This window comes from Trichechus manatus, unplaced genomic scaffold (genome assembly GCF_000243295.1).
Source record: "Trichechus manatus latirostris isolate Lorelei unplaced genomic scaffold, TriManLat1.0 scaffold00146, whole genome shotgun sequence".
Taxonomy (NCBI): domain Eukaryota; kingdom Metazoa; phylum Chordata; class Mammalia; order Sirenia; family Trichechidae; genus Trichechus; species Trichechus manatus.
In genome coordinates, this window is record NW_004444082.1 from 2,868,354 (window position 1) to 2,895,402 (window position 27,049).

The 27,049-nt window shown below is 38.4% G+C and overlaps 1 protein-coding gene across 4 annotated transcripts in view; it reads left to right on the forward strand.

Annotated features, from left to right (window-relative positions):
• Nucleotides 1–4,746: 4,746 nt before the first annotated feature.
• Nucleotides 4,747–27,049, forward strand: part of NDUFV2 (NADH:ubiquinone oxidoreductase core subunit V2) — a 41,511-nt gene continuing 19,208 nt past the window's right edge. For 2 of the 4 annotated variants that reach the window (XM_023740050.1, XM_023740052.1), the window contains exons 1-4: nucleotides 4,753–4,891; nucleotides 20,348–20,413; nucleotides 21,980–22,042; nucleotides 22,134–22,250. In XM_023740050.1, the coding sequence (XP_023595818.1) occupies nucleotides 4,838–4,891; nucleotides 20,348–20,413; nucleotides 21,980–22,042; nucleotides 22,134–22,250 (300 nt within the window). In that variant the 5' untranslated portion in view covers nucleotides 4,753–4,837. Of the gene's footprint in view, nucleotides 4,892–9,318; nucleotides 9,378–20,347; nucleotides 20,414–21,979; nucleotides 22,043–22,133; nucleotides 22,251–27,049 lie in introns of those variants that run through there. The other 2 variants (XM_004385788.2, XM_023740051.1) reach the window with 2 other exon arrangements.

Here is a 27,049-nt window from a genome sequence, read left to right on the forward strand (position 1 = left end):
GTCTTTGTCGGTCAGAAGTGAACATCCCAAAATATGTTTAACATTGCCCCAGTCTCTTGAGCCTTGATGGAAAGGCTCTTATTTATTTCTCCCTACCAATCCACGTGATGCTAATTTCAACTGAAGAAGGCCAGCATCAGCTGTAATTGGACTGTTGAACCTATTGATGAACTTAAGCTAGATGTAAACATTACAAATGTAACATGTAACACTTGGTGTAGACTGTTCTTCCTAAGACTCTGGAACAGGCTTGTAGCCAACCCACACCTAACACAAGCTTTTGAAATTGTTGGACATGTTTTAATGCTTATTGCTTTCTATTGACATTTTGCTATCATTTTCTTGCTTGCAGTTACCTTGTGTGTTTTTGTCCTACTGCTCAAATATTGTTGTCATTATCCTCTGTTAGTCATTCTGATTTGATGACCTGGTGAGGATTAGAATCATTGCTATACATTTTTTGTTCTGAGTATTTTGACTATTTTTCTGCTAATCATTTTCCTATGTACTCTGTATTCAGTTAGTCCTATGATGGTAACTGAAGAGGTTTATTTTGCAGTAGCCATCATTTTCTTGGTTTTTACATTCGTGTATTATGTTGGGGAAGTCTTCTTCCATTATGAAGCTTTCCTTAGGTTTTATTCTGCTGCAGTTCACCACTCCTCTTGAGGCTTGGAATGAAAATGCTTTGACCAAATTGTTCCAAGCAGTGGCTTAGGCCAGCAGCTTAACTAATTGTCAGATTTGCTACCCAACCCCTCCATCTAGACATGAGAACTCCGATTCTCTAGTTTATCCAGTTACAAATTAAATTTAGGAGTCCCCTTTGAAATTCATTCCTATTATGATAGCATACATTGGACCTATAACTTAAAATTACTGGAAAAAAGAAGAACCAAAAGAGCTGATGCTCAAGGAAGAATAAGTACCAAGACCTTAGCTAAAAGCCCAGGGAACAGATATTCTTCCTTGGAGAATTTTGCCCTGGTATGGAGTAACAGCTTTAGAACATGCTGTCTGTAACTTGTCTAATACTATGGAAAAGTTAGCAGGAAACATTGCTGATAGCATTGAAGCCCAAAAACTGTCTTTAAATTTCCTGGTTGAGGTTGTGTTGGATAATATAATTGTCCTGGATTTTCTTCTAGCCCAACAAGGAGGGTTATGTGCCATTACTAACACCTCTTTTTCTGCCTGGATAAACACATCAGGGGAAGTAGAACAAAATGTCAAAACAATTTGCCAGATGGCTACCTAGCTCCACATCTCTCCCCAACCTGACTCCCCTTTCTTAGACATATATAGTTCATTACCAAAAAGGAATATATCATGGATTAAGTCTAGCTTACTTGCTGGTTTAATAATACCAAAAAAAGAGAAAAGAAAAACCAAACCCGTTGCCATCGAGTCTATTTCGACTCTTAGCAACCCTATAGGACAGGGTAGAACTGAGGAGTGCCTGGCAGATTAGAACTGCTGACCTTTTGGTTAGCAGCTGTAGCTCTTAACCACTATGCCACCAGGGTTTCTGGTTTAATAATACTCATTGTAATTGCAATTACTGTTGGAACTATGAAATGTTGTCCTAATGAAAAGAATTATGTGCATTAAGAGTACTCATATTTCTGATGAACTCAAGGTCACTCCTTAAACCAGCCCCCTTTAAAGCCAGGTTACTCCTGATTTAGGATATAATATTGGAATTATGATTCCCTGACCTTGAGCATAAAGAATGTGACCCAGCTGGAGCTGGGCTCACAAGGGCTCACCAGGACTCACAAGGACACATCAACTGGGCCCTGAGGTATAAAGACAATAGCTAAGATAATCTTGGAAAATATCTTTTAGAGAAACTGTCACATAAAGCCAATCAAACAGAACACAAAAGACTTTCTACTCTTTTTCTATTAGCATTTAGTGAACAGAAATTTTTTGGACCAGTGAAGACCCTCCTGACTGTCATTACTGAAACCTGTACCAATGATTGTTAAGAAAGACAATTCAATATGTAGGATCACAGTTTCTAGCCAATCTGTGAAAAGGTGAAGCTTTCAATTGTTTTGTCCATTTGTGATGTTAATATATACTGATGACTGTGTAATGGTCTTTGGACTCTGGCAGACGTGGCTGTGGCAGCATGCTTGTCTGTTTTCCCACTCTTGCCTATTCTGTAATATTCTTTGGACTCAGGCACACATGGCTGTGGCAGCATGCTTGTCTGTTTTCCCACTTTTGTCTGTTCTGTGATATTTCCTTGGACTTGGGCAGACATGGCTCTGGCGGCATGGTTGTCCATTTCCCATTTTTGCCTTTTTGAATATATGCCGAATAAAACTTCCTTTTTGCTTTACTTTTTTACCCTACAACACTCGTCAATCTGGCCCACTCTATACATCATTCAAAGATTAACACTGCAGAAGTAGAAGCTCCAGCTATGGCATCGTGAAGATTTTAGATGGAGCCTGGCTATTTATAAATAGCATCTAAGGTCTTAAAGTCTTAGGATAGTAAGCAGCCATCTATAAGAACCTCTGAAAGACAGCAAAATGCTGTCCTACTGGGAGATACCAATCCAAGTCCATGCAGAAGAAAGCACTCTCCCCAAAATGGTGGTTGATAATGTGGTCAGAAACTCTTGATCGAAAGGAAGGAATGAATAAGAACTGCAGAACAGAGGTGCCTGGCATATCTAGGGTGGCTGGCCTAGCAGTAGGCCTGACTCCATTTTGTTTTACACTTCTGTTTTTGCTTTAAAACTATAACTCTTGTACTAATTTCAACAGTTCATTGAAAAGGCAATGTGGTTACGCTTAAACAAGTCCAGGTAAGCCCAGGCTATGCTTAGACAAGTCCAGATAAGCCCAGGGAGGGTCTGAGGAAATAATCCTCACCAGAACGTGGCCATGCCCAGGCAAGTCCAAGCAAGCCCAGGCAAGTCCAGGGAAGTCTGGGGAGGGTCAAGCAGTCAGAATCTTACAGGGAAGTTCTTGGTTCTGTCCTATAACTTTCCCTATGAAGCAGCCACCCTTAGATTCATTGGTTCTCACTTTGTGTGGGCTAACGTCTCCCCATTTGAGTGTTCCTTATGCTTTCAATAAATCGCTTTGTTCTGCTTTAACTGCATCTGAGAGCTTTTGCACTTCGACAGAGGTTATAATTTGGTGGTAATTGGGGTCAGTGTTATGAGATTGGAAGCAGGGAATAATTAGGGAAGGTATAATGAGAACTCATCTAGTCATAGAGTCAACATGAGTCAGAATCAACTGGATGGCAACTGATTAAATTTAGTCTGGAAGAACAGTTGCTGTTAGTTGACATCCAGTGAATTCCAACTCATGCAGACCACATTTGTGCAGAGTTGAACTGCTCCATTGGGTTTTCAAGGCTGTTACCTTTTGGAAGCAGATCACCAGGCCGATTTTCCAATGCATCTCTTGGTGAGTTCAAATCTCAAAACTTTTGATTAGTAGGTGAGCGCTCAACCTTTTGTGCTATACAGGACTCCCTGGGAGGACAGAGAAGGCCCTAACAGAATTCAGCATAGGCATGTATATTCAAGTAAATTTTCAAAAGCAAATTCCAAAAAGAATCCACACTGTAGCAATCAGTATCTTCTGTTTGCAAGTTTGTTTGTATTTAATTTGTGATATGTTTGGTTTTAGCTGTATAAGAGCTATAACTGCGTTATGTGTATAATAGTGTTGGGTGTATGTATATTTAGGTAATAGTATAATAAAATTCTTTAAATCAACATTGAGAGTCAGAATATTTTTCCTTTTTAAAGGGAAATACTGAAGACCATTTAGGCGAAGCAAACTAATATAAAAGATAAAGCAAAGAAATAGGAACCAAGGCATTTGGTGTCGATTCCTAGCTCACTGGGGACAGCCATCTGTGTCTTGAATCCCATAATTTGTAAAATATGATTTACAAGGGGTTGTAACAGAATATTTTAGAGGTTTTGAGCTAACGAAGGATAAAATTTAAAAATCCCCGTACTACTGAGAAAGTTCCAGAAATTATTCACGAGTTTATTATAGTAAAGAAAATGGAGAAAAGAAAGGGGGCAGGTACAGCACGTAACACTCAAGAAAACAAGGCACTGAAAGGAAAAATGAAGAGGCAGAAAGTGTCTGGTAAACTCTCCACAGCAGGAAACAGTACTGTGCATACAGCAGTTACTGAAGAAGTACTTGTTGGAATTTCCAAAGATGACCAAGCAAACATGAAAAAGGAAGTGGCTTTTTAAAAGTTTTATTATGGAAGATTTCTAACATGTACAAAAGTATGGAGAGTAGTATTAAGAACTCCCACGCAACTTCAATAGTCATCATCACACATGACCCGTCTTGCTTCCTTTCTCTCTACCCCTCCCCATTATTCTGAAACAAATTCCAGATACATCATTTCAACCCTAAAAATGTCAGCACACATCCCTAAAAGATTTTTTTTTTTTTAAGTAATCACAATAAAGAAGGAGGTGGTTAAGTTTTTTCACAAAGCTCTCCAGTAGGGAAGCTCGCCCCATAAATCCACACCCCAAGGAGCGAGAGGACCTCCCCCGCCCCCACCACTTCCTTTCAAGGCAGGGACCGCTGGACCTGCCTTTTAAGGCTGTGGCTGATCGTCGCCCCGCCCCTCTCCCCGGGAAGTTCCCGCCCACTGGGCTCCCGCCAACCTCGCGCGCCCCCGTCTACCAGCGCCGCCTCGGCGTAGGGAGGGGCGCGCCGCCTGCAAACGCTGGGCCCGGAGTCGGGAGCGCGCACGCCGTGCGTCTCGGGCGCGCTCTGCATTCTCGCCTGGCTCCGCCTGGGAAAGGCGAACGGTTTGGCCTGCCATGTTGTTCTCCGCGGCGCTGCGGGCCGGAGCGGCTGGCCTCACCGCCCCGTGGGTAAGGAGGCTCGGGATGAGCCCGAGCACTGCCGCCGCCTTTCTTCTTGTCTCCGTGCCTCCCTTTGTTGTGGGCACGGGAGAGCCCTGGGCTCCCGACGGGCGTTGCAGGCGAGGGCAAGGACACTGTGGCCTTCGCCTTGTCCTTAGGGAGGACACTGCCGCCCCATCACGAGTAGGGAGCGCCGAGCGAGGGTCGGCACGTGTGGCTGCGGCCGGCGCCTGGCCTCCCCTACAAAACTGGGGAGTTTACCTTAGTTTGTCAAGGAGAAGGTGAAGGAGGGCCGCTCGGTGGGCTGATTTTTGCCCTTTCGCTCTAGGGCGGGTCTGGCAGATCTGTTCCTCGTCCCCCATGGGCAGGCGTCTTGCATATCCAGCCCAGTGTACTTGTTGCTGTAAGGTCGCAGCATACTGGAGGGAACGCTTCAGGTTGTAGGCTCTGGCTTTCTTGGTGAAGGATTCCTGACAGTTGCCTTAGGCCCAGAGAAAGTGACCATTGTTTCCTTTAGTGCGTTTATGCTTCGTGTATCGGAAATGCTCGGTAAACACTCGTGACAAACTACATTGGTGAAAGACCGTCCGGGAACAGCACCACAGATACAGCACCCAGTTAAGGAGTCTTAGGATTTTAGAGCTTGAAAGGTCTTTGGAGATCAGGTACATCTCCTAATGGGTAAAGATACTGAATCTCAGAGGTTGAAACACTCATTCAAGTTAATTTTAAAAAGCGGATTCCAGAAACCGACGATAATAACAACAGGACGTTTACTGGAAAGAAAAAAGCTTTTTTTCCCCCCCTTGCCCTAGAGGTAAAACAGGGAGTTAGTGTGTGTGAGTATAGAATGACCTTAAGGCTTTAAAGTTAGACCCGAGTTAGGATCATGGCTTCACCACCTTTTCTAGCTGTGTGACCTTCGGCTGTTTATTTTTGTCACTTTTAATTTCTTCTGTTGTAAAATGGGAATGTTCCAGTTTGCAGAGTTTAGCCTTCCAATAAATATTTGAGGCCCTCTGGGGCTCCAGGTCTGCAGGGCCCAGGGAACAATAGAGGTAATATTTGTTGACTTACTTTTAATGTGCCAAGCACTGTGTTAAATATTTACATTCCACATTTCACTTAATCCTAATAACAACTATGAGGTTGGTACTGTTATTTCCCCATTTTGTAGATGAGGAAACATTTAGACAGTCCCTGTTCTTGCGGAGCTGATAGTTTCTTGTAAGAGGGTAGATGTGATACGGTGTAAAAATACAATGTTAGAGATGTAAATTAAAAAAACAAACAACAGTTGCCATGAGTGGGACTCTAGGTGGCCCCGTGTGTTGCAAAGTAGAACTGCTTCATAGGGCTTTCCTTTCTTCCAAGGCACCTCTGGGTGGGTTTGAACCTCCAGCCTTTTGGTTAGTAGCTGAGTGCTTAACTGTTTGCACCATCCAGAGATATGAATAGGGCCATCCAACTTGGTTTGAAGGTGGGATAAGATTTTTCCTGGAGGTGATACTAACATCTTAGTATTGGCTGCGTTGGAGAGGGGATTCTAGGTGGGAAGGACGGCATGAGCAAAGTTTGGTGGGTGTGAAAAGCCTCAAGCCATGTTGCTGGACTCCACTGTTAAGGTAGGGTGTGCTCTGAGAGGAAATAGAGAGGTGGGCAGGGGCAGATGGTGGAGTTCCTTGCTTCCTGAGCTGAAGAATTTGACTGTCTTAGAGGCAGTGAGGAGTTAGCACAGAGTTTGAAGCAGCAGAGGGGCAGGTCAGGTTTCTCTTGTGGATGGATCTCTGGGTGACACCGAAAGTGGGATGGGTTTGATTGGAGCCAGAGACGGGGGTTACAGATAAGAGGCTCTTGCAGAACCCCAGGTGAGAGATGAGACTCAGAACTTGTGTACTAGCAGAAAGGATGGAAAGAAGAGACATTTCTTCTTATTTTCTTTTGTGTTTGAGGTGAAGTGGTTAAAAAACTAGTTGCTGTCAAGTCGATTCCGACTCATAGTGACCCTTTATTAAAAAGCAGTTTTAAGAGTGAAAAAGAACAATAACTTCAGCTAGTGGAGGAAATTTTTAATCAAGGTTCGTGTTAGTTTCTGCAACTTAAAATTTTTTCCTTTTTTACAAACAGTACCTGGTATGCAGTATGTGCATAATTTGTTGAATTGATGAATAATAGTTTTTTTTACTGTACAACTAATGCATTGTTAGGGAAAACAATACATTGTAGGAAAAACAGAATATAGAGAGCAGCAAATAGAATAAACTAAAAAAAAAAAAACAAAAAAACAAAAAAACTCCATAGCCTCATCGACCTGGAAATTACCACTGTTAATATTTTAACATTAAGAGAACTTACTGTTCAGAATTTTTTTTTTTTTTTACAAAAATGGAATGGTATTGTTTGTGCTGTTTTATAGCCTGCTTTTTTCCATAATACATTTGATCAGTCAGCTTCGTATGTCAGTAAACATTACTATCATTTTTTTTGTTTCATGGCATTCCATTGTGAGGCTGTTCCCTAACATATATAATCAGGCCCTTAACTTGATCATCTTCTAGTCTTTGACAAATAGTGGCATATCAGAATGAATCAAGCAAAGATCAGGAGAAGAAGGAATAAAGAGATCTGGCTAAGAATCTTTCTTTCTTAAAAGGGAAACCTTTAAAAAGACCAATTACATTTTCAAAAATAGTGCCTATACTGTTATAATTTCTGTGTTGCTAGCTAACTGCCAGTCTCTTCAGCTACAGGTTTTTCAGCTCATCATTGCTTAAAAAATATCTAGAATTTAGTCCTGTGGCTGGGACTACATGACAAATACACCAATTCTTTTTGGTAGAGAAGCAAGTGTTTGGGATTAAGCTGCAGAATTGCATAGTTATGGTGGTGAGTGAAAACAGTTTAATTTTATCAGTTTAGTAAAAGTATGCATTTTGAGGGGGAAATTAGGAAATTTTGTTCGTATGCTGAGGTTCTAAGCTATGATTTGCAACGCAGAAAAGTGATCTTGTAATTATCAACACCAGTTTAATGTGCTGTTTAGTAAAATAAAGATTTATTAGAATACTTAGAAATGGTGAATAGACTGTTGAAAATATAACAGAACATACTTTTATCCTTGTCTTAACCGATGTATAATGCACATGGAATACTGCATACAGTTTTTAGTCCCCTTCACCTCAAGAATGGCATAATGAAACTAGAAAATATCCAGAAAATGGTAACTAAAATCAATTGAGTGTTTTCAGCTTGTATATGAAGTTAGATTTAAAAAACTGTCTCCCTGAGAAGGGTAAGGTTCAGAAAGGGGAAGTGAAGTATAAATCATGAAGAGGAGAGAAAGGGTAAAAAGACTTGTCACCTCAGTTAACAAAATATTAGCAGTTAATGTTGATAGGAAATACTCTTGAATCAAATAGAAGAATGTCATGCTGTTTTTAGGGGATGTCACGGTAGTATCATGAAAAAATTACACAAGTTGGAAAATACAAATAATGTCATGCCGTGTTTAGATGGTTAAATTTGTTGTGATATGTAGCACATGTCCTTAATTGTTTGAGGTATGGAGAAGTAAGTTCCTTATAATCACTGGCTAAATATTCCTTAATACTTCCAAAGGTAGAATCCTAGTTGGGATGTCTTTTTCTTGGTTTCATTAGCATTTCAAGAAACTTTCATAAAATCCATTAACTGTGAGCTAGGGTCTGGATAAAGTACCCCCCTCCATTGCTGTTGTGTCGATTCTGACTCATAGCGACCCTATAGTACAGTATCCCCTAAAGGAGTAATTCCCAGTCCTGATCAAAGAATCACCTAGTATGCTTTTAAAAATACAGGTAGTGGGGCTCTTCCTGGAGATAGGTTTATTAATTTTTTTTTAGTTGTACATTAGATGAAGGTTTACAGAGCAAACTAGTTTCTCATTGAACAATTAATACACGTATTGTTTTGTGACATTGGTTGCCAACCCCATGACATGTCAACACTCTCCCCTTCTCAACCTTGGGTTCCCCATTACCAGCTTTGCTGTTCCCTCCTGCCTTCTTTCCTTGCCGCTGGACTGGTGTGCCCCATTAGTCTTGCTTTGTTTTATGGGGCTGTCTAATCTTTGGCTGAACGGTGAACCTTGGGAGTGACTTCATTACTTAGCTAAAAGGCCATACTCTCGGGGTTTCTCCAGTTGCTGTCAGGCCAGTAAGTCTGGTCTTTTTTTGTGAGTTAGAATTTTGTTCTGCGTTTTTCTCCACCTCTGTCTGGGCCCGTCTATTGTGATCCCTGTCAGAGCCATCGATGGTGGTAGCAGGGCACCATTTAGTTGTGCTGGACTTAGTCTGGTGGAGGCTGTGGTAGTTGTGGTCCACTCATCCTTTGGACTAATCTTTCCCTTTTGTCTTTGGTTTTCTTCATTCTCCTTTGCTCCAGATGAGGTGAGACCAGTGGAGTATCTTAGATGGCTGCTCACAAGCTTTTAAGACCCCAGACACGACTCACCAAGGTAGAATGTAGAACATTGTCTTTATAAACTATATTATGCCACTTGAGCTAGATGTTCCTCGAGAGGTTTATTAAGTTTTTTAATGAACATGTCTTATCTGAGTATTGGTGTTCAGGACTAGAAAATAAAGCAATTTTAATTTATACAGCATTTGTTTGTGTTTATTTGATTCTCAAGTTAAACTCAAAAGTTTGTCCTTAAATTTTACCAGTTAATTTGTTTAGGCCAAAAACTTTTTTAATCATTTAAAATTTGGAAAATGGAGGTTAGCTTTTACAGTCTGCTCTTAATTATTTAGAGTCTCATCTGTTTATGAGATTATTGAGGCCTATTGTTTGGCCTTTTTCTTTCCCACAGTAGCATTTTAGAGTTTGCTTGTTTTGACCCCTCACCCCATCCTGTCCTGAGGAAAAAAGCTAAGAGAAATTAAAGCATTGCTGCTTAATTAAAGCTGTAATAATAATGCTAACATTGAAGAACTTCCAGTGACACTCTGCTACTTTGTCTCCTTAATCTTCATAATAACACTTGAAGATAGATACTGTTGTTACTTTATAGATGAGGAACCTCAAGTGTAGAGAGGCCGAGCAGGTTGCTAAAGGTTGCAGTAATCGGTGGAGAAGAGACGATCCTGGGCCCGTTGACTAAAGTGATGTTTGGGTATTTCATTTCTATGAATTATTTTTGCCCTTACAATAATTGAGTGTTGCCTGTATCCGTATTGGGTTTTAGATATCTAAAGAATCCCTTATTTAATTTGTGGTCAAGATGACTGAAATTAATCATTAATATAATTGCCATTAATATGGCTATCTTAATCTGTAATGCTTCTGTAATTCCTTGACTGTCATATATCTTTTCTATACTATAAAATTTAACAAAATTTTATTTGTTAATTCTCTTATAGTGCCTGGGAAAAGCCCTTGTGTTTCTTTAACCTGAATTAACGTTTTTAGTTAAAATACTGATGGAGCTTTACTTGGAGAACGTTTGTAAAATCCTTCCTAAGATAAATTTGAAAATTTAACAGAACTTACATTTCAGTGTTTAAAGGCACGTACCCTAGTCAGGAAAGCCTGTGTTTGACTCTGGCTCTTCATTTAGCTAGCCGTGTGGTCTAGGGAAAGGTTTTCCCCTCTTCTTTGAGCCTTTGTTTCCTCATCTGTAAAACAGGGGGTGATAATATTACTTATCTGGCAGGATTGCTGTGAGGAGTAAATGAGTTAAAGTATTTGTAAAGTTTGTAGTGCACTGTCTGATGCAGAGTAAGCATTTGTATTTATTATGCCCATCCTTGAAATAGATTTCACAGTTACTATTAACCCACCAACTACTTTTTTAAAATAAAGTGCATTGAAAACTTATTTTTCAGACTTTTTTAAAATGTAAAAATACCTATTGTGATGTATCATGGACACTATCTTTTTGGAGAGCTTTTAGTTTTTTCTGCCTCCCTTTGCTCTAGACAGTCAAAAGAAGTGGCATTTGCTTGAACTGGTGGTAGAGGAGGCTTTGGGTAATAAGTTAGCAGGTACTGTTGAACAGTGGGAACAAAGTATAGAGGGATCTCACGTCACTTTTGACTCTCCAGGAGGTGTTTCCAGATGTGAGTTGTGACCCCTGTGCAGGTGCACACCTACACCTGTAAGTGTTAGGGAGAGCCTAACCGGGTGAGTTGGCTACCAGTAAAGAAGAAGACTGTTTTTCAGTTGCCTGACCTTAGCCTTGTCTTTCTAATTAGGTTACTGCTTCTGTCAGTTTTGTCTTACACCTTCCTTGTCCCTTATAAAGTTCTTCTGGCTGAATGTGGCCTTTTATTGTGCAGATAAATGTCTGATAGAACTGAAAAGTGAACAGAGTTTGGATACTACTAACGTTTGAGCAGCAGCAGAAATGCTGGGAAAGAGCAGGGTCCATACGAGATCATTAAGGATCCTATTTTTGGGAAGTGGGTGGAAGAATATAAACTATTTATTTTTTGTCATTTTGAGCTATTGGTGTTAGTATTGCAAATGATAAGAGGAAAAGGATAGTAGAAAGAGCATAGGACTTAGATTCAAACGGCTTGAACCAAAATCCATTTCTGTCATTAATTGCATGGTTTGGGGCAAGTTACTGTCACCAAGCCTCACTTTCTTTAAATGTTAAATGTAAATAATAATAACTAACCATATATTTTTAATGAATCAGTGTAAAAGATATGTAGAGGTGCTTAACACAAAGCTGCTCGAGGTTACTTGGATCTAAAGAAAACACTGCCACTATTTGCCTGGCTGTACGTCTTCTCTTGTTCCTTCTGAAACATTCTGCAAAACGAATAAGCTACAGTAGAAACCCATTATTAATTCTGTCCTATATGAGGATATGTTCTTGATTAGAAAAAGCTTCAGTTGGGATTCATTTTTAAAGTATTAAAGAATCTCAGAGTCTAATGGGAAGGGGGGAAAACTCAGCTTACTCTTCAAGTTAGTTCAGCCTAGCTAAGTTTTCTTGCAGTTCTAGCACTGATTAGTTCTAGAGTGCTTCTATTCCTGTATGAAACTGAATCTGAATGGTTCATTAAGTAGTGTAAAGAAACTGATTCAAATTTTTAATATTTATTCCTTTATTGAAAGTGTCTGACATGGATACTACAATGAGTGTAAAAATAGGTGAAGCTCTTAAAGATATATATATAAAAAATAGGGAAGCTTTGAAAATGGCCATGTGCTAACTTGCTGTGGATGAGTAACAGTTTGTGCCCATTAAAAAAAAAAAAAAAAGGGCTAATTTCATCAGTTTACTCTCATTTTGATTGCTTCTTTTGCTTTATATCTAAGCCTTTTGTGTACTGTTTTGAAGAGGCTGACTTCAGGCATTGAAATTAAGTTTTTCAAATAATATGCTAATGTATAATGAAATTCAGGTTTTCTGTAGGAATAGAAGGGTGGCAAAGATTAAAAAAAAAAGTTGTTTTAAATAGAGTACATACATGCCTCCTTTTCTCTACATAGAAGTGTTGTGAACCAAGGGAGGCAGGCCTGTTCGTTTCTTATCTGTCTCCCTGTATGTGCATGCCTGGTTTCCTTCCTGAAACTCCTTGGTCCCTGAGATCTACAGGTAGTCCCTGACTTACGACAGGGTTCCCTTCTGATGACTCCGTCGTAAGTTGGTTCTGACATAAGTAGAATCTCTTTTCTCGTTATTACTGCCTTTTATTTATCAGTATCTTCATAAATCCGATCTTTATTTGTCTTTGGAGGTGGGAAACATTACCTATAAATGTACAGGTATACTTTAATACATACATACATTAAAAAAATGCACAAATGATAAAAATTTACTCCAGTGATGAAGGAAGACTTGGATGATGTTGGCATTTTGTCAGTTGTGGTAAAAACTCCTTTTGTGGAAGGTTCTGGATCGTCTGTATTATCCCTGGAAATGGGGATAGTGTTTCGAGTCAGAACATCAGTGAGGGTCGTCTGTTTGGTTCTTTTCTTTTTCTTCGTATGTTTTGTGGTAACATCTCACTGTTTCCTGAATCTGCCTTTCAACTTTAGTTGTTTTCAAGCAACTAAGGCCCTTGATTTAGTTCAGAAAAATCTTCAGCTGATCCTTTCACTGTAAATTTTTTGACAACTTCTCTCCTTCCTCTTCGTCATTACTTCTTCTTCAGCATTTCTGTCCTTTTCCAAATCCGTTAAATCCTGATCTGTCATTTCCCCTTTGTTGTGAACTATGAGCTGTTCCACAAATGATCGTAAGTGCGGTTCGAATATGTCGTAAGTCAGGGACTGCACGTACTCTGTTCTTCTCGATCTCTGATGCCATCAAGGAAAATAACCATGGTCAAGTAGCCTTTGTAGTCCTAAGATCCAATGTGAGCTCTGTCGCTAATTAGTGATCCAGCCTTTAGGATTTTTCATAACTTGTTTAAAGCTCTGTTTTTCTAGAAATAATACCCACCTTGCAGGAAGGTAGTGAGAAATAATGTTTAAAAAGCTCCGTGCCTGACACATAGTTCCTATAACAATAGCTAATGATTGCTGTTAGCTGCCGTGGGATCGACTCCCACTCACGGTGACCTTATGTACAACAGAACGAAACGCTGGCTAGTTCTGCGTCATTTTCACAATCTCCAGCATGTTCGAGTTGATTGTTTCAACTGTTGTGCTATTCCTTCTCACCGAGGGTTTTTCACGCCCTCGATGGCCCTCTGCTTTACCAAACAAGATGTCCTCCTCTAGCAATTGATCTCTCCTGATGATGTGTCCAAAGCAAGTGAGTTGGGCAGTGTTCTGTTGTGACCTATAAGGTTTTTGTTGACTAATTTTCTAAAGTAGATCACCAGGCCTTTCTTAGTCTGTATTAGTCTGGAAGCTCCACTGAAACCTGTCCACCATGTGTGACCCTGCTGGTATTTGAAATACCAGTGGCATAGCTTCCAGCATCATAGCAACACGAAAGCTGCTGCAGTACAACAAACTGACAGACGGGTGGTGGATGGCTAATGATAGGTAACGCTAATGGAGTGCTGACTACGTGCCAGACAGTGTATTAAGCATTTCGGGTGGATTCTTTCTTTTAATCCTCACAACAACCCTATGAATTATGTACTCTTGTTACAAATGAGGAAACTAGCTCTGCAGCTGGGCTCTTAACCACTTGGTTATATTGTCTCTTTGCATATAGGGTATGTATGGAATATTAGATATCAGTAATACATCCCAATTTCAGAGATGTTAGAATGTGAAAAACGTGTTTTTTAGGAATGATGATACTGACATTTCCTATACCAGAAGATACTTGGTATTGGTCCTCTTTCACACCACCACCAACAGGACAGTATTTTTAGAATTAGTTTGGTGACATTAGACAGGATGATTTAGATTGGGAGAGGGATCAGCTAGAAATCTGTTCCAGTAATGCACAGACATGAAATAGTGTCTGAAATAAAGTGGTGATAGTAGCAACAGAGGAGAAGGTCTAAAGACTTCAGTAGTTTTAAAAAATTGAGATGTAATACATTTACATGGGCAAAAAAATTCAGATGGTATACAAGGATATATATAGGTAGTCCCCGACTTACAACGTATTCCAGTTGTAATGAACCATGTTTACAACCATCTGTTTTTTTTTTTTTTTTTAATTGGCTTACATAACGTGTGTGTATAACTGGAGCAGCCCAAAGCAACGATGTTGAAGCTGTAAGTTTATATGTAATGTTTTCAACCCCCAAAGACAAAGATCGGATTTATAAAGATACTGCTAATAAAAGGCAATAATAGTGAAAACTTAAAAAAAAAAAAGGTATTTGACTTATGTCAGAACCGACTTATGATGAAGTCAACGAAACGGAACCCGGTCGTAAGTCCGGGACTACCTGTATATTATAGTAAGTATGTAATATATATTACATTTATTAAAGTAAAGGATAGGAATACAAGGATATATTCACAGTCTTCAACAAGAAGGTCAATAAATTCTAGAAGTAACACCATCTGTATGTCCTTTTGATTTGTCTGTCAGGATAATTCTATGATATCTGTTTTACAGGTACAGAAATCGGGGCTTAAAAGAAATAAGTGACTTGGGCAGGGGCACATGTTATAAGTGGCAGAGTGGTGATATGAATCTTAAAAAACTCTGAAAGTGTAGTTTTTTTTAATAACTTAGCTGCTTTTTGCTGACCCTTCTCAACCAGCAAGTCTGTCTTCAACTATTTGGACTTTAAAGCACTTTATTTTGCATAGAAGTGTGTGTGTGTGTGTGTGTGTGTGTGTGTGTGTGTGTGTGTGTGTGTGTGTGTGTGTGTGTAAACTCATACTCATATGCTTATCCAGATCTACAGGTCAGCCACCAGGGAGTGCCTCAAAATATATTATTCAGTATGTACTTACATAGCCCTAATGAACAGTGTTCAAGATTTATCTCTAAATTTTTTTTTTTTTTAAAGGGAAGTATGTGGCAAATCCTGGGTTAATGAGGAAGGATGTTATCCTAAAACAGAAGCCAAGAGTTGGTGGTGTTTAATGAGATATACAGGGAAGTTGGAAGGAGTTAAAAGGTTTTACGGTTGAGGTGATGTTTCATTTCATACATGATTAATGTTTTAAATAAGATTTTTTTCAATTTTTCATATTAAAACATGCTAAATAGAAAACTTGGAAAATAGAGGAAAATATAAGAAACAAAATATGAGGCCCTTATACTCTTGTTAACATAATAATAGAGTAAGCACTTTTAATGGTTTATGGCCTTCCAATCTTCTCATTAATTTCTGTATTTGATATAATTGGAATGATACTTTATACTTTTTTGTTGGTTTATTTTATTTTGCTTAACTCTGTTATTTTCCAGTGGTTTCCTATGCTGTTATGTTTAGGAAACGTGATTTTTGTTAGCTACATAATATTCCAGTGTTGAATTATCAATATTTATTTAAAACCACCCTATAATGGGCTTTTGGGTTGCCCGCGTTTTAAAGAACATTACAGAAAACGACATACTTGTATTTAAAACTTTATCCTCATTTTATTCCATTCTGTAGAATAAATTTCTAAAAGTAGAATTATTAGATTAAGAGATGGAAACTTTTTTAGGATCTCCATACTCATGCCAATTTGCTTTTCTAAAAGGCTGTACCAATTTTTAGCTAATGTGTAAGCATGCCAATCTCTCCATGTGCTCAACAGAATTGAATGTTATCTTTTTATAAAAGCTTTGCTAATTTAATAGGTGGAAGTATTATCTTATTTAAAGTTTAATGTTTTTAATTACTGATAAGTTTATTAACTACCACAGGCATACCTCAGATATTGTGGGTTCGGTTCCAGACCACTGCAGTAAACTGAATATCACAATAAAGCGAGTCACACAAAGTTTTTGGTTTCCTAGTATACAAAAAAGTTATGTTTACACTATCTGTAGTCTGTTAGTGTGCAGTCGCATTATGTCTAAAAAAACAATGCACATACCTTAATTCAAAAATACTTTATTACTAAAAACTGCTAACCATCATCTGAGCCTTCAGCGAGTCGTAATCTTTTTGCTGGTGAGGGTCTTGCCTCCATGTTGATGGCTGCTGACTGATCAGGGTGGTGGTTGCTGAAGGCTGGGGTGGCTGTGGCAGTTTCTTAAAGTAAGACAACAGTGAAGTTTACTGCATCAATTGACTGTTCCTTTCACTTAAGATTTCTCTGCAGCATGCAATGCTGTTTGATAGCATTTTCCCCACAGCAGAACTTCTTTTACAATTTGAGTCAATCCTGTCAAACCCTGCTGCTGCTTTATCAGCTAAATTTATGTAATCTAAATCCTTTGTTGTCATTTCAACAATGTTGACAGCATCTTCACCAGGAGTAGATTCCATCTCAAGAAACCACTCTTTGCTCATCCATAAGAAGCAACTCCTCATCCATTAAAGTTTTACATTATGAGATTGCAGCAATTCAGCCACATCGTCAGGCTCCACTTCTAGTTCTCTTGCTGTTTCCACCACGTCTGCAGTTACTTCCTCCACTGAAGTCTTGAACCCCTCAAAGTCATCCATGAGGGTTGGAATCAACTTATTCCAAATTCCTGTTAATTTGATATTTTGAATCACAAGCGTTCTTAATGGCATCTAGAATGGTGAATCCTTTCCAGAATTTTTCAGTTTACTTTGCCCAGATCCATCAGAGGAATTACTATCTATGGCAGCTATAGTCTTGAGAAATGTATTTCTTAATAATAAGACTTGAAAGTTGAAATTACTCCTTGATCCATGGGCTGCAGAATGGATGTTTTCTTAGAAGACATGAAAACAACATTAATCTCCTTATGCATCTCCATCAGAGCTCCTGGATGACCAGGTGCATTGTCAATGAGCAGTAATATTTTGAAAGGAATCTTTTTTTCTGAGCAGTCAGTCTCAACAGTGGGCTTAAATATTCAGTAAACCATGTTGTAAACAGATGTGCTGTCGTCTAGGCTTTTTTGTTTCTTTTATAGAGCAGAGGCAGAGTAGATTTAGCATAATTCTTAACAGCCCTAGGATTTTTGGAATGGTAAATGAGCTTTGGCTTCAACTTAAATCACCAGTTGCATTAGTCCCTAACAAGAGAGTCAGCCTGTTCTTTGAAGCTTTGAAGCCAGGCATTGACTTCTCTGTAGCTATGAAAGTCCTAGATGGCATCTTCTTCCAATACAAGGCTGTTTCATCTACACTGAAAATCTGTTGTTTAGTGCAGCCATCCTTCGTCAATTATTTTAGCTAGTTCTTCTGGATAACTTGCTGCAGCTTCTACATCAGCACTTGCTACTTCTCCTTACACTTTTATGTTATAGCAATGGCTTCTTTCCTTAAACTCATGAATCAACCTCTGTTAACTTCAGACTTTTCTTCTGCAACTTCCTCACCTCTCATAGCCTTCAGAAAATGGAAGAAAGTTAGGACGTTGCTTTGGATTAGGCTTTGGCTTAAGGGAATGTTGTGGCTGCTTTGATCTTCTGTCTAGACCACTAAAGCTTTCTCCGTATCAATAATAAGGCTGTTTTGCTTTCTTATCATTGTTGTGTTCACTGGAGTTGTTGTTAGGTGCCCTTGAGTTGGTTCTGACTCATATAGCATTCACTGGAGTAGCACTTTTAATTTCCTTCAAGAGCTTTTCCTCTGCATTCAAACTTGTCTAACTGTTTGGTGCAAGAGGCCTAACTTTTGGCCTGTCTTGGCTTTTGACATGCCTTCCTTACTAAGCTTAATCTTTTCCAGCTTTTGAGTCAGTGAGAGACATGCAACTCTTCCTTTCACTTGAGCACTGAGAGGCCATTGCAGGGTTATTAACTGGCCTAATTTCTATATTGTCGTGTCTCAGGGAATAGGAAGCCCTGAGGAAAGGAGGCGGGAAATGGTTGGTTGGTGGAGCAGTCAGAACAGACACAACTTTTTTCCATTAAGTTTGCTGTCTTATATGGGTGAATTTTGTGGCACCTCAATGCAATTAACTTACAATAGTAACATCAAAGATCACTGATCACAGATCACTATAACAGATACAATAATAATGAAAAAGTTTGAAATATTGTGAGAATTATCAAAGTGTGACACAAACACGAAGTGAGCACATGCTGTTGGGAAAATGGTGCTGATAGACTTGCTTAATGCAGGGTTGCCACTAACCTTCAGTTTGTGAACAACGCAGTAGCCGCGAAGTGCAATAAAGTAAAGCACAATAAAACAAGGTATACTTGTATTTGAATTCTGTGAAGTTTTTGTTTGTCGTTTACTTCCTTTTCTCATTGATTTATATGAGTTTATGATCTCTTAAGATTGTTAACCTCTTGTCAACAGATGTGTGTTAAGATTCAACAATCATTAGAACAGAGTTAATAGATGAGAATGGTTAACCGCTAAGAGACGAAGCATCATAGGGTTGCGAACTGAGCCTTGAGGAAAACCTACAGGGAGCAGGTACAAAACCTAGCCAGTAAAGTAAACAGAAAAAGTTAGGGTTCAGAAATTAAGAAAAGAGGACTAAATCCCTCCCCCAATCTTAAATGAATGCTTCTTTACTTTATTACAAAATCCTTTGTTTTTTCTTAGAATTTCGTTAAGTAACTCACTAATACTTCTTAATTTTGTTTTTTCTTTCTTCTTTTTAAAAAATATTTTAGCTAACTTTATGACAGGGACTGTCTTCCATATTTTAGTTTTGGTTAGTTTTTTTCAGAGCTTTATGCTGATTTTGTCCTTAAGGTATTATTGATTACGATCTTATTTTTATGTTTGTTTATCTCAGTCCAGGTTCTGGGCAGGCAAATTGGGAAAAATTGAATAAAAGTAAAGGAACACAGAATTTCTTTTTGACTATAAGTTTCCTCTCTTTTTAAAATTTATTGTATAATAAAGACATAAAAAGGCATAAAGAATATAATAAGCACTTGCGTATCCACCTGCTGCCTAAAAAAAGAAAGAACACGGTTAAAGCTCCCTTGTGTACATTTCTGATCGCACCCTCCTCCGTTACCCTGAAATTGGTATTTTTCACTCCCATACTTTTGTACCTATGTCTCACATTCTCTACCGGGGTCTTGTCTTGTTAATTAAAACAAGTGTTCCATGCAGACTTATTTCTGCAACTGAAATATTGTTTGGACCTAGGGAAAGGTTAACGATTGTGTTATAGCACTGCTTTTACCTTCTTCTCTGTTGTTTGCCCTCTTTGAATTGTCCAGCTCTTTGTCAGTTCCACGCTTGGTTTAATCCAGTGTTCTGCCATCTGTGGTTAGTACAACTCAGAAATTGGAGAATTTCAGAACAAGAGTTGAATTGCTTTCTTGGGGGGGAGGGGGTGGAGCAAGATGGCAAGAGAGAAATGAAATCAATAGAGAGAGCAATCCAGTGGATTCCTCCCAACACAATTGAACATGGCCAGTCTGCATTAATCAGCATCACAGCTAGCTACTGAAACTACTTTTAAGGCTGAAGTTTCTGAACTTAAAAATAGGAATTTAAATATAGCTAATTGAATTTAGTTAAGAACTGAAAAGGGGGATACAGTTGACTCATCTGTGCAGAGTTTATGACTCATTTGTACAAATGAAAACATGTTTATGAAGGTCCACGTATAAGAAGAGTTGCCATCCAGCTTGATTCAGACAAAAGGGAAAGGCAGTAAGTTCATGGTACATTAACTTCCTGAATGCCTGCTAGCAGAGTGGAGTAGAAAGGATACAAGGATACACAACTCAGGAGATCTGGGTTGTACTCTTGGTTCTTCCAGTGACTGTTTGATGTAACCTTAGGCAAGTTAAAAAATGTTTGGATCTCTGTTTCCCTACTTCTCTTCAAATAGAGTTGGGCAGGCTGTAGGGTATTAGTTCATTGCTCTTAAGATCTTTTACTCCTAAAAGTTGATTCTATTGTTTTTAATTATGATCTGAAAGTACTTTTTAATGAAAATATTCTTAGGCTTGTGATTTACTGAACTTGAAATTTTGATTTTCAGGGAAGACATATAAGGAATTTGCATAAGACAGTTGTGCAGAATGGAGCTGGAGGAGCCTTATTTGTGGTAAGTAATACTGAGATTTCTTCAGAATAAAAGGACTTGGAAATTTGGGTAAATCCATTATAACAATCTAAACCTTGTTAATTCCAGTGTCTTTGTATATGCTGGCCATTGTAGGAATTTAAATGTAGCTAATTAAATTCAATACTTTTCAAAAGATGTGTGGGTCTAGCTGAACCCCTAAACTTTAAATTGGCACCAAGGCAACTCTGGAAATAAGAATTTAGATTGTTCTTTGGTGAAATTACTGTGAACCCTAACCTGATTTCTAGTCATACTTTGGGTTCTTAAAAATCAGTCATGTTGGGTCACTGAAGATTCTGAGGCTGCGATTTGGGGACTGCAAAATGGCACTAATTTGAAATTCATGGATTTTAGGATACAGTGAAAACATTAGCAGTTGGACTTATGTTTTCTTTTCCATGGTTTAATTACAGGTCGAGAGGTCAGTGAGCAACTCAGCTTAATTGAACAAGTCTCAAAAAACACAGTGTTGTAAATAGTCCTTCTTTTTCTTTTCTTTCTATTTATATCCAAAAAAAGAAAAACCAAACCCATTGCCGTTGAGACAGTGACCTTACAGGACAGAGCAGAACTGTCCTATAGGGTTTCCAAGGAGCGGCTGGTGGATTTGAACTGCTGACTTTTTGGTTAGCAGCCGAGCTCTTAACCACTTCGCTACTAGGGCTCCATTTATATCCAGGAAGGATAAGATAATGTATTCTCTTTTTGACAAACTGCAGTTTTCAGGGATTAATCTAGTGTAGTTTAAAGGCAATTTAGTGGATTTGTATGATGATATAGAGTCAGTGGGATAGTTTTGTAAACTGAATTATTTTCAACCTAATCTGAAGGAATGAGTTGGGGTTCATACTATTGAGAAGTAGACGTCTGTTTTATGTTTTATCATTTTTGTCTGAAAACATATCATATTGGCCACATATTTGAGATCATTGCCCAAAGTTTCCCTTTTCTTTTTTCTTTGGTTTATGTACTTGAAAAAGCAGAACTTTTGAGAGTTAACAAATCGAGAATTCAGTTCTGTATTCAGTACACATACAAAGCATTAATAGATGTAATCTCTGTGACTCATTTGATTTTCTCTTGACATGCAATTTCTTGTCAGATTTTGAAGAGGACCTGCTCTGCTCTTTTAAGGAGGAGAAATAAAGCTTCTTGCTGTTGGCTAGTTTCTGATTATTAGGCCTCTAATAATTGATAGTGTTTGAGTAATTACATTAGAAAACTGTATTCAAGTTGAATAACACTTTTTTTTGTCTTGTTTTTTAGTTTCTACAGCTATTTTTCTTAACTTTTAAATGATGCTTTCTAAAGCTTTTCTAAAATTTTGAAATCTGCTAAAGTTAATTTGGTCTTATCCCACTTCCATATAGTCATCAAATGTGTATTTAGTCATTAGTTTACCTTCTGTTTGTAATGGAAGAATAGATTATTATGTTTCATGTTGGAATTAAAGTGAAGATGTTAACAATCAGTAGTAGTATAGCAATGTACAGAAGTTATTCACACTTTTGAGATAAATTCGAAAAATTTGTTTTCTTTGTGTAGCACAGAGATACTCCTGAGAATAATCCAGATACTCCATTTGATTTTACACCAGAAAACTATAAGGTATGATATTAAGTTAAAATTATAATTAATCTATAAAATATTTAGTATCTTCCAGGTGTATAAAACGGATGCTTTTTTTTTTTAATTATAGAGGATAGAGGCAATTGTAAAGAACTATCCAGAAGGGCATAAAGCAGCAGCTGTGCTTCCAGTCTTGGATTTAGCACAGAGACAGAATGGATGGTTGCCCATCTCTGCTATGAATAAGGTATCGAATTAATTTTTGCCTTAGTTCAAAAAGAGGAGAGACTTTACATGATGATTTCCTTATGTGGAAATTCCTCTTATGAATCATTAATGTCAGAATCTAGGTGTTTGAAGCCCTTTAATCATTCATATGTTTCCTTATAGAAGAATCACGTGTGTTTTTGTTGATTCCCTTAGTAATGCAGAGAACTGAAAAGGTAGACCTTTTTATCCTTGCAGAAAGTACTAACACAGTCACTTTATGGTGAAAGAGGGTTTTTTTGTTTGTTTTTCTTTTTTCTTTTTTAAGGTAAATGGTCATAATAATTATAAAAGTTCAGAAAGTTCACAAATGTGTATAATTTGGCATCAAGTTATTCTGAAAATGCAATATTTAAACACTAGAATTACAAAGAAAAAGTCTACTTAGGCTAGTGGGAGATAGATATAAACATATGTTAATTTCAACTAGTAAGGTAAATGCTGATAAAAAACCAAACAACCCATTGCCATCAAGTTGATTCCAATTCATAGCAACCCTATACAGACATATCTCAGAGATACTGTGGGTTCGGTTTCAGACGACTGCAATAAAGCGAATTTTGCAATCGAGTGAGTCATATGAAGTTTTTGGTTTCCCAGTGCATATAAAAGTTATGTTTACACTATCCTGTAGTCTGTTAAGTGTGCGATAGCATTATGTCTTAAAAAACAATGCACATACCTTAATTCAAAGATACTTTATTGTTAAAAATTGCTAACCATCATCTGAGCCTTCAGCGAGTCGTGATCTTTTTGCTGGTGGAGGGTCTCGCCTCAGTGTTGATGGCTGCTGACTGATCAGGGCGGTGGCTGATGAAGGCTGGGGTGGCTGTGGCAGTTTCTTAAAGTAAGACAACAGTGAAGTTCGCCTCATCGATTGACTGTTCCTTTCACTTAAGATTTCTCTGCAGCATGCGATGCTGTTTGATAGCATTTTACCCACAGTAGAACTTCTTTCAGAATTGGAGTCAGTCCTCTCAACCCCTGCTGCTGCTTTATCAGCTAAGTTTGTGTAATGTCCTAAATCCTTTGTTGTCACTTCAACAACGTTCACAGCATCTTCACCAGTAGATTCATCTCAAGAAACCACTTTCTTTGCTCATCCATAAGAAGCAACTCCTCATCCATTAAAGTTGTATCATGAGATTGCAGCAATTCAGCCACGTTTTCAGGCTTCACTTCTAGTTCTCTGGCTGTTTCCACCACATCTGCAGTTTCTTCCTCCATGGAACTCTTGAACCCCTCAAAGTCATCCATGAGGGTTGGAATCAACTTATTCCAAATTCCTGTTAATGTTGATATTTTGAATCACAGGTGTTCTTAATGGCATCTAGAATGGTGAATCCTTTCCAGAAGTTTTTCAGTTTACTTTGCCCAGATCCATCAGAGGAATTACTATCTATGGCAGCTATAGTCTTGCGAAAAATGGTAAATGAGCATTGGCTTCAACTTAAAGTCACCAGCTGCATTAGTCCCTAACAAGAGAGTCAGCCTGTTCTTTGAAGCTTTGAAGCCAGGCATTGACTTCTCCTCTGTAGCTATGAAAGTCCTAGATGGCATCTGCTTCCAGTACAAGGCTGTTTCATCCACACTGAAGATCTGTTGTTTAGTGCAGCCACCTTCATCCGTTATCTTAGCTAGATCTGGATAACTTGCTGCAGCTTCTACATCAGCACTTGCTACTTCCTCTTACACTTTTATGTTATGGAGATGGCTTCTTTCGTTAATCCTCATGAACCAACCTCTACTAGCTTTTAACTTTTTTTCTGCAGCTTCCTTACCTCTCTCCTTCATAGAACTGAAGAAAGTCAGGGCCTTGTTCTGGATTAGGATTTGGTTTAAGGGAATGTTGTGGCTGTTTTGATCTTCTGTCTAGACCACTAAAGCTTTCTCCCTGTCAGCATATCGCTTTCTTATCATTCGTGTGTTCACTGGAGTAGCACTTACAATTTCCTTCAAGAACTTTTCCTTTGCCCTCAAACTTGGCTAACTGTTTGGCACAACAGGCCTAACTTGCAGCCTATCTCAGCTTTCGACATGCCTTCCTCACTAAGCTTAATCTTTTTTAGCTTTTGATTTAAAGTGAGAGACGTGGGACTCTTCATTTCACTTGAACACTTAGACACCACTGGAGGGTTATTAACTGACCTAATTTCAATATTGTCGAATCTCAGGGAATAGGGAGGCCCAAGGAGAGGGAGAGAGATGGGGGAACGAACAGTTGGTTGGTAGAGCAGTCAGAACACACACATGGATTGATTAAGTTCGCTGTCTTATATGGGCATGGTTCGTGGCACCTCAATACAATTACAGTAGTAAGATCACTGATCACAGATCACTATAACAGATATAAAAATAAGGAAAAAGTTTGAAATATTGGAAGAATTATCAAAACGTGACACAGAGACACAAAGTGAGCACATGCTGTTGGGAAAATGGCACCAATGGACTTGATTGATGGAGGGTTGCCACAAACCTTCAATTTGTTAAAAAAAAAAAAAGCGGTATCTGCGATGTGCGAAGCCTAATAAAATGAGGTCTGCCTGTATAGAGATGTATAAAAAGAGCTTTAGGGGGGTAGGTTATGCCTACCTGAGGGGCAAGATCATTGTTAAGGAAGGCTTTGCAGAAAATGAGAGAGTGATGGGTAGAGACCTGAAGAAAAACCAAAGGTTTGCTGAGAACAGAAAATGTAAAGGCATTCAGAAACCAAAACCAAACCAAATCCGTTGCCGTCTAGTCAATTTTGACTCATAGCGACCCTATAGGATAGAGTAAAACTGCCCCATGTGGTTTCCAAGGAGCGACTGGTAGATTTGAACTGCTGACCTTTCGGTTAGCAGCCATATCTCTTAACCCTGGTGCCGCCAGGGCTCCAGAGGAATTCAGAGAGAGGAGAAAAGAGCTTAAGTACTCTAAATATAAAAAGAGATAAAAATAGAAAATGTCACTTTCTGAATATTTGAAATTTCATAAATCATTTACAAAGTACATGAATCTTTTTAGTATATTAAGTCTTTAGCCATAGGCTTTAATAAAAATCCATCAATATATGTTATTTAAGCTACTTGATTATGACAGCTTGGAATCATCAGCCTACACCCTGCAATGGGTGACCCGTTTTATATGAAGTTAGTCTATTTAGATATATTTTAAGACTCATTTTTTTCTAACAGTGTTTTTATCAACAGTCTACATTTCAGCTTTATTCACATCCTAGTAATATACAGTGAACCTGTGTGAGCCGGGATTTCACGAGATTGCCTTGTTTTTCCGGGTCTTTCAGGTTTCCCACCTTTGACAGGGTGCAAGTCTTACCGCTTTTCTACTGCACACTTTACTGGAAAATATCTGATTTCCTTCTCTGACAGGTTTTTGCCTTACATAGGTTCTGGCTTTTGTAGGTTTTACTATAATAAATTTATATTACAGTTTATAGTTACAAAGTGCCATACAAAATCACATTTTTTGATTCTTACCAGAACCACACAACTGATAAGCGAGCATGATATAATGGAAAACATATTTGACTTAGCGCTAAGAGACCTGAAATTTAGTCTCGGTCATGCCGCACACTAGTTTTGTGACTGAGGGTCTTAAACGCTCTGGACTTATTTCCTCACCTGCAGAATGAAGGTTCTGAACTAGGTAGGACTCTTCAATTACTAAGTTATGATTTCTAAGTGAGCAAGAGTTGGGACTGTATCCAGGTCGTCTGACTTCCAATTCAGTGCATTTTCTACTTGACTACCATTGGGATTCTGTTATACTTCATTCTTCTTATCCCTTTCTGAACTTTATTTTGTTGTAACTATTAAGCTAGAGAGCGGGAGAAAGATGTGGCAGTTGGCTTCGGGAAAGATAACAGCTTTGGAAACCCTATAGGTCAGTTCTACTCTGTCCTATAGGGTGGCTATGAGTCAGCATCAACTCGACAGCCATGGGTTTTTTTAAATTTTTTTTTTTTTTTTTTTAATTAAGCTAGATGATTGGCACTTTTCTTGGAGAATAGAAGTGTTGTCATTTTTTTCTCTAATGGAATCCCAAATGCAATTTCAGATTTAGTTCATTGATCTCTTATCGTGGGCCCTTAGCATCTTCTTGGCTATGAAAAACATTATAAAGCAAGCTTAGTAGTGAGGTACTACAGTATATACTTAGTAGGAGTCCCTCGGTAGCACAATGGTTAAGTGCTCAACTGCTAACTAAGAGGTTGGTGGTCAAACCCATCCAGGGTTGCTTTGGAAGGTCTGGTGATCTGGTTCTGAAAGGTCACAGCTTTGAAAACCCTGTGGAGCACACAGGGGCACCATGAGTCTGAATCAACATCACCAAAACCAGAATATACATAGTAAGCAGAGACAGGTGGTTATTTTGTTTTCAGTAAATGGCATGTTTCTTGGGAGTTTTCTAAATTATGTTTTTTTTTTTTAATATTACAATAGCCAACTTTCTAAATAATACTTAGGCATATGTTCTTAATCATAGGTATGGTTTTTTTTTAATTCACAATTTTAATAATGACAGGCCTGTTGGAAGTCTTGCTGAGGGGTAGGCTTAGCAGAAAAAAATAAATAAGAAACTAAGGTGAGAACATTTCAGAAATACTGTTCTGTTCTAGAATTGGATATGTGTGGAGGAGAGGAGAGAAACAGAAAATATAATCGGTCTTTCTGCTTTACATTTGGGACTTTATTTTCATGTTACTGCTTGTTGGTCTCCCCCAAAGCCCAACTGTACAACAAAAACAAACTCCAGAAGCTCATGTGTTAGTTCAGT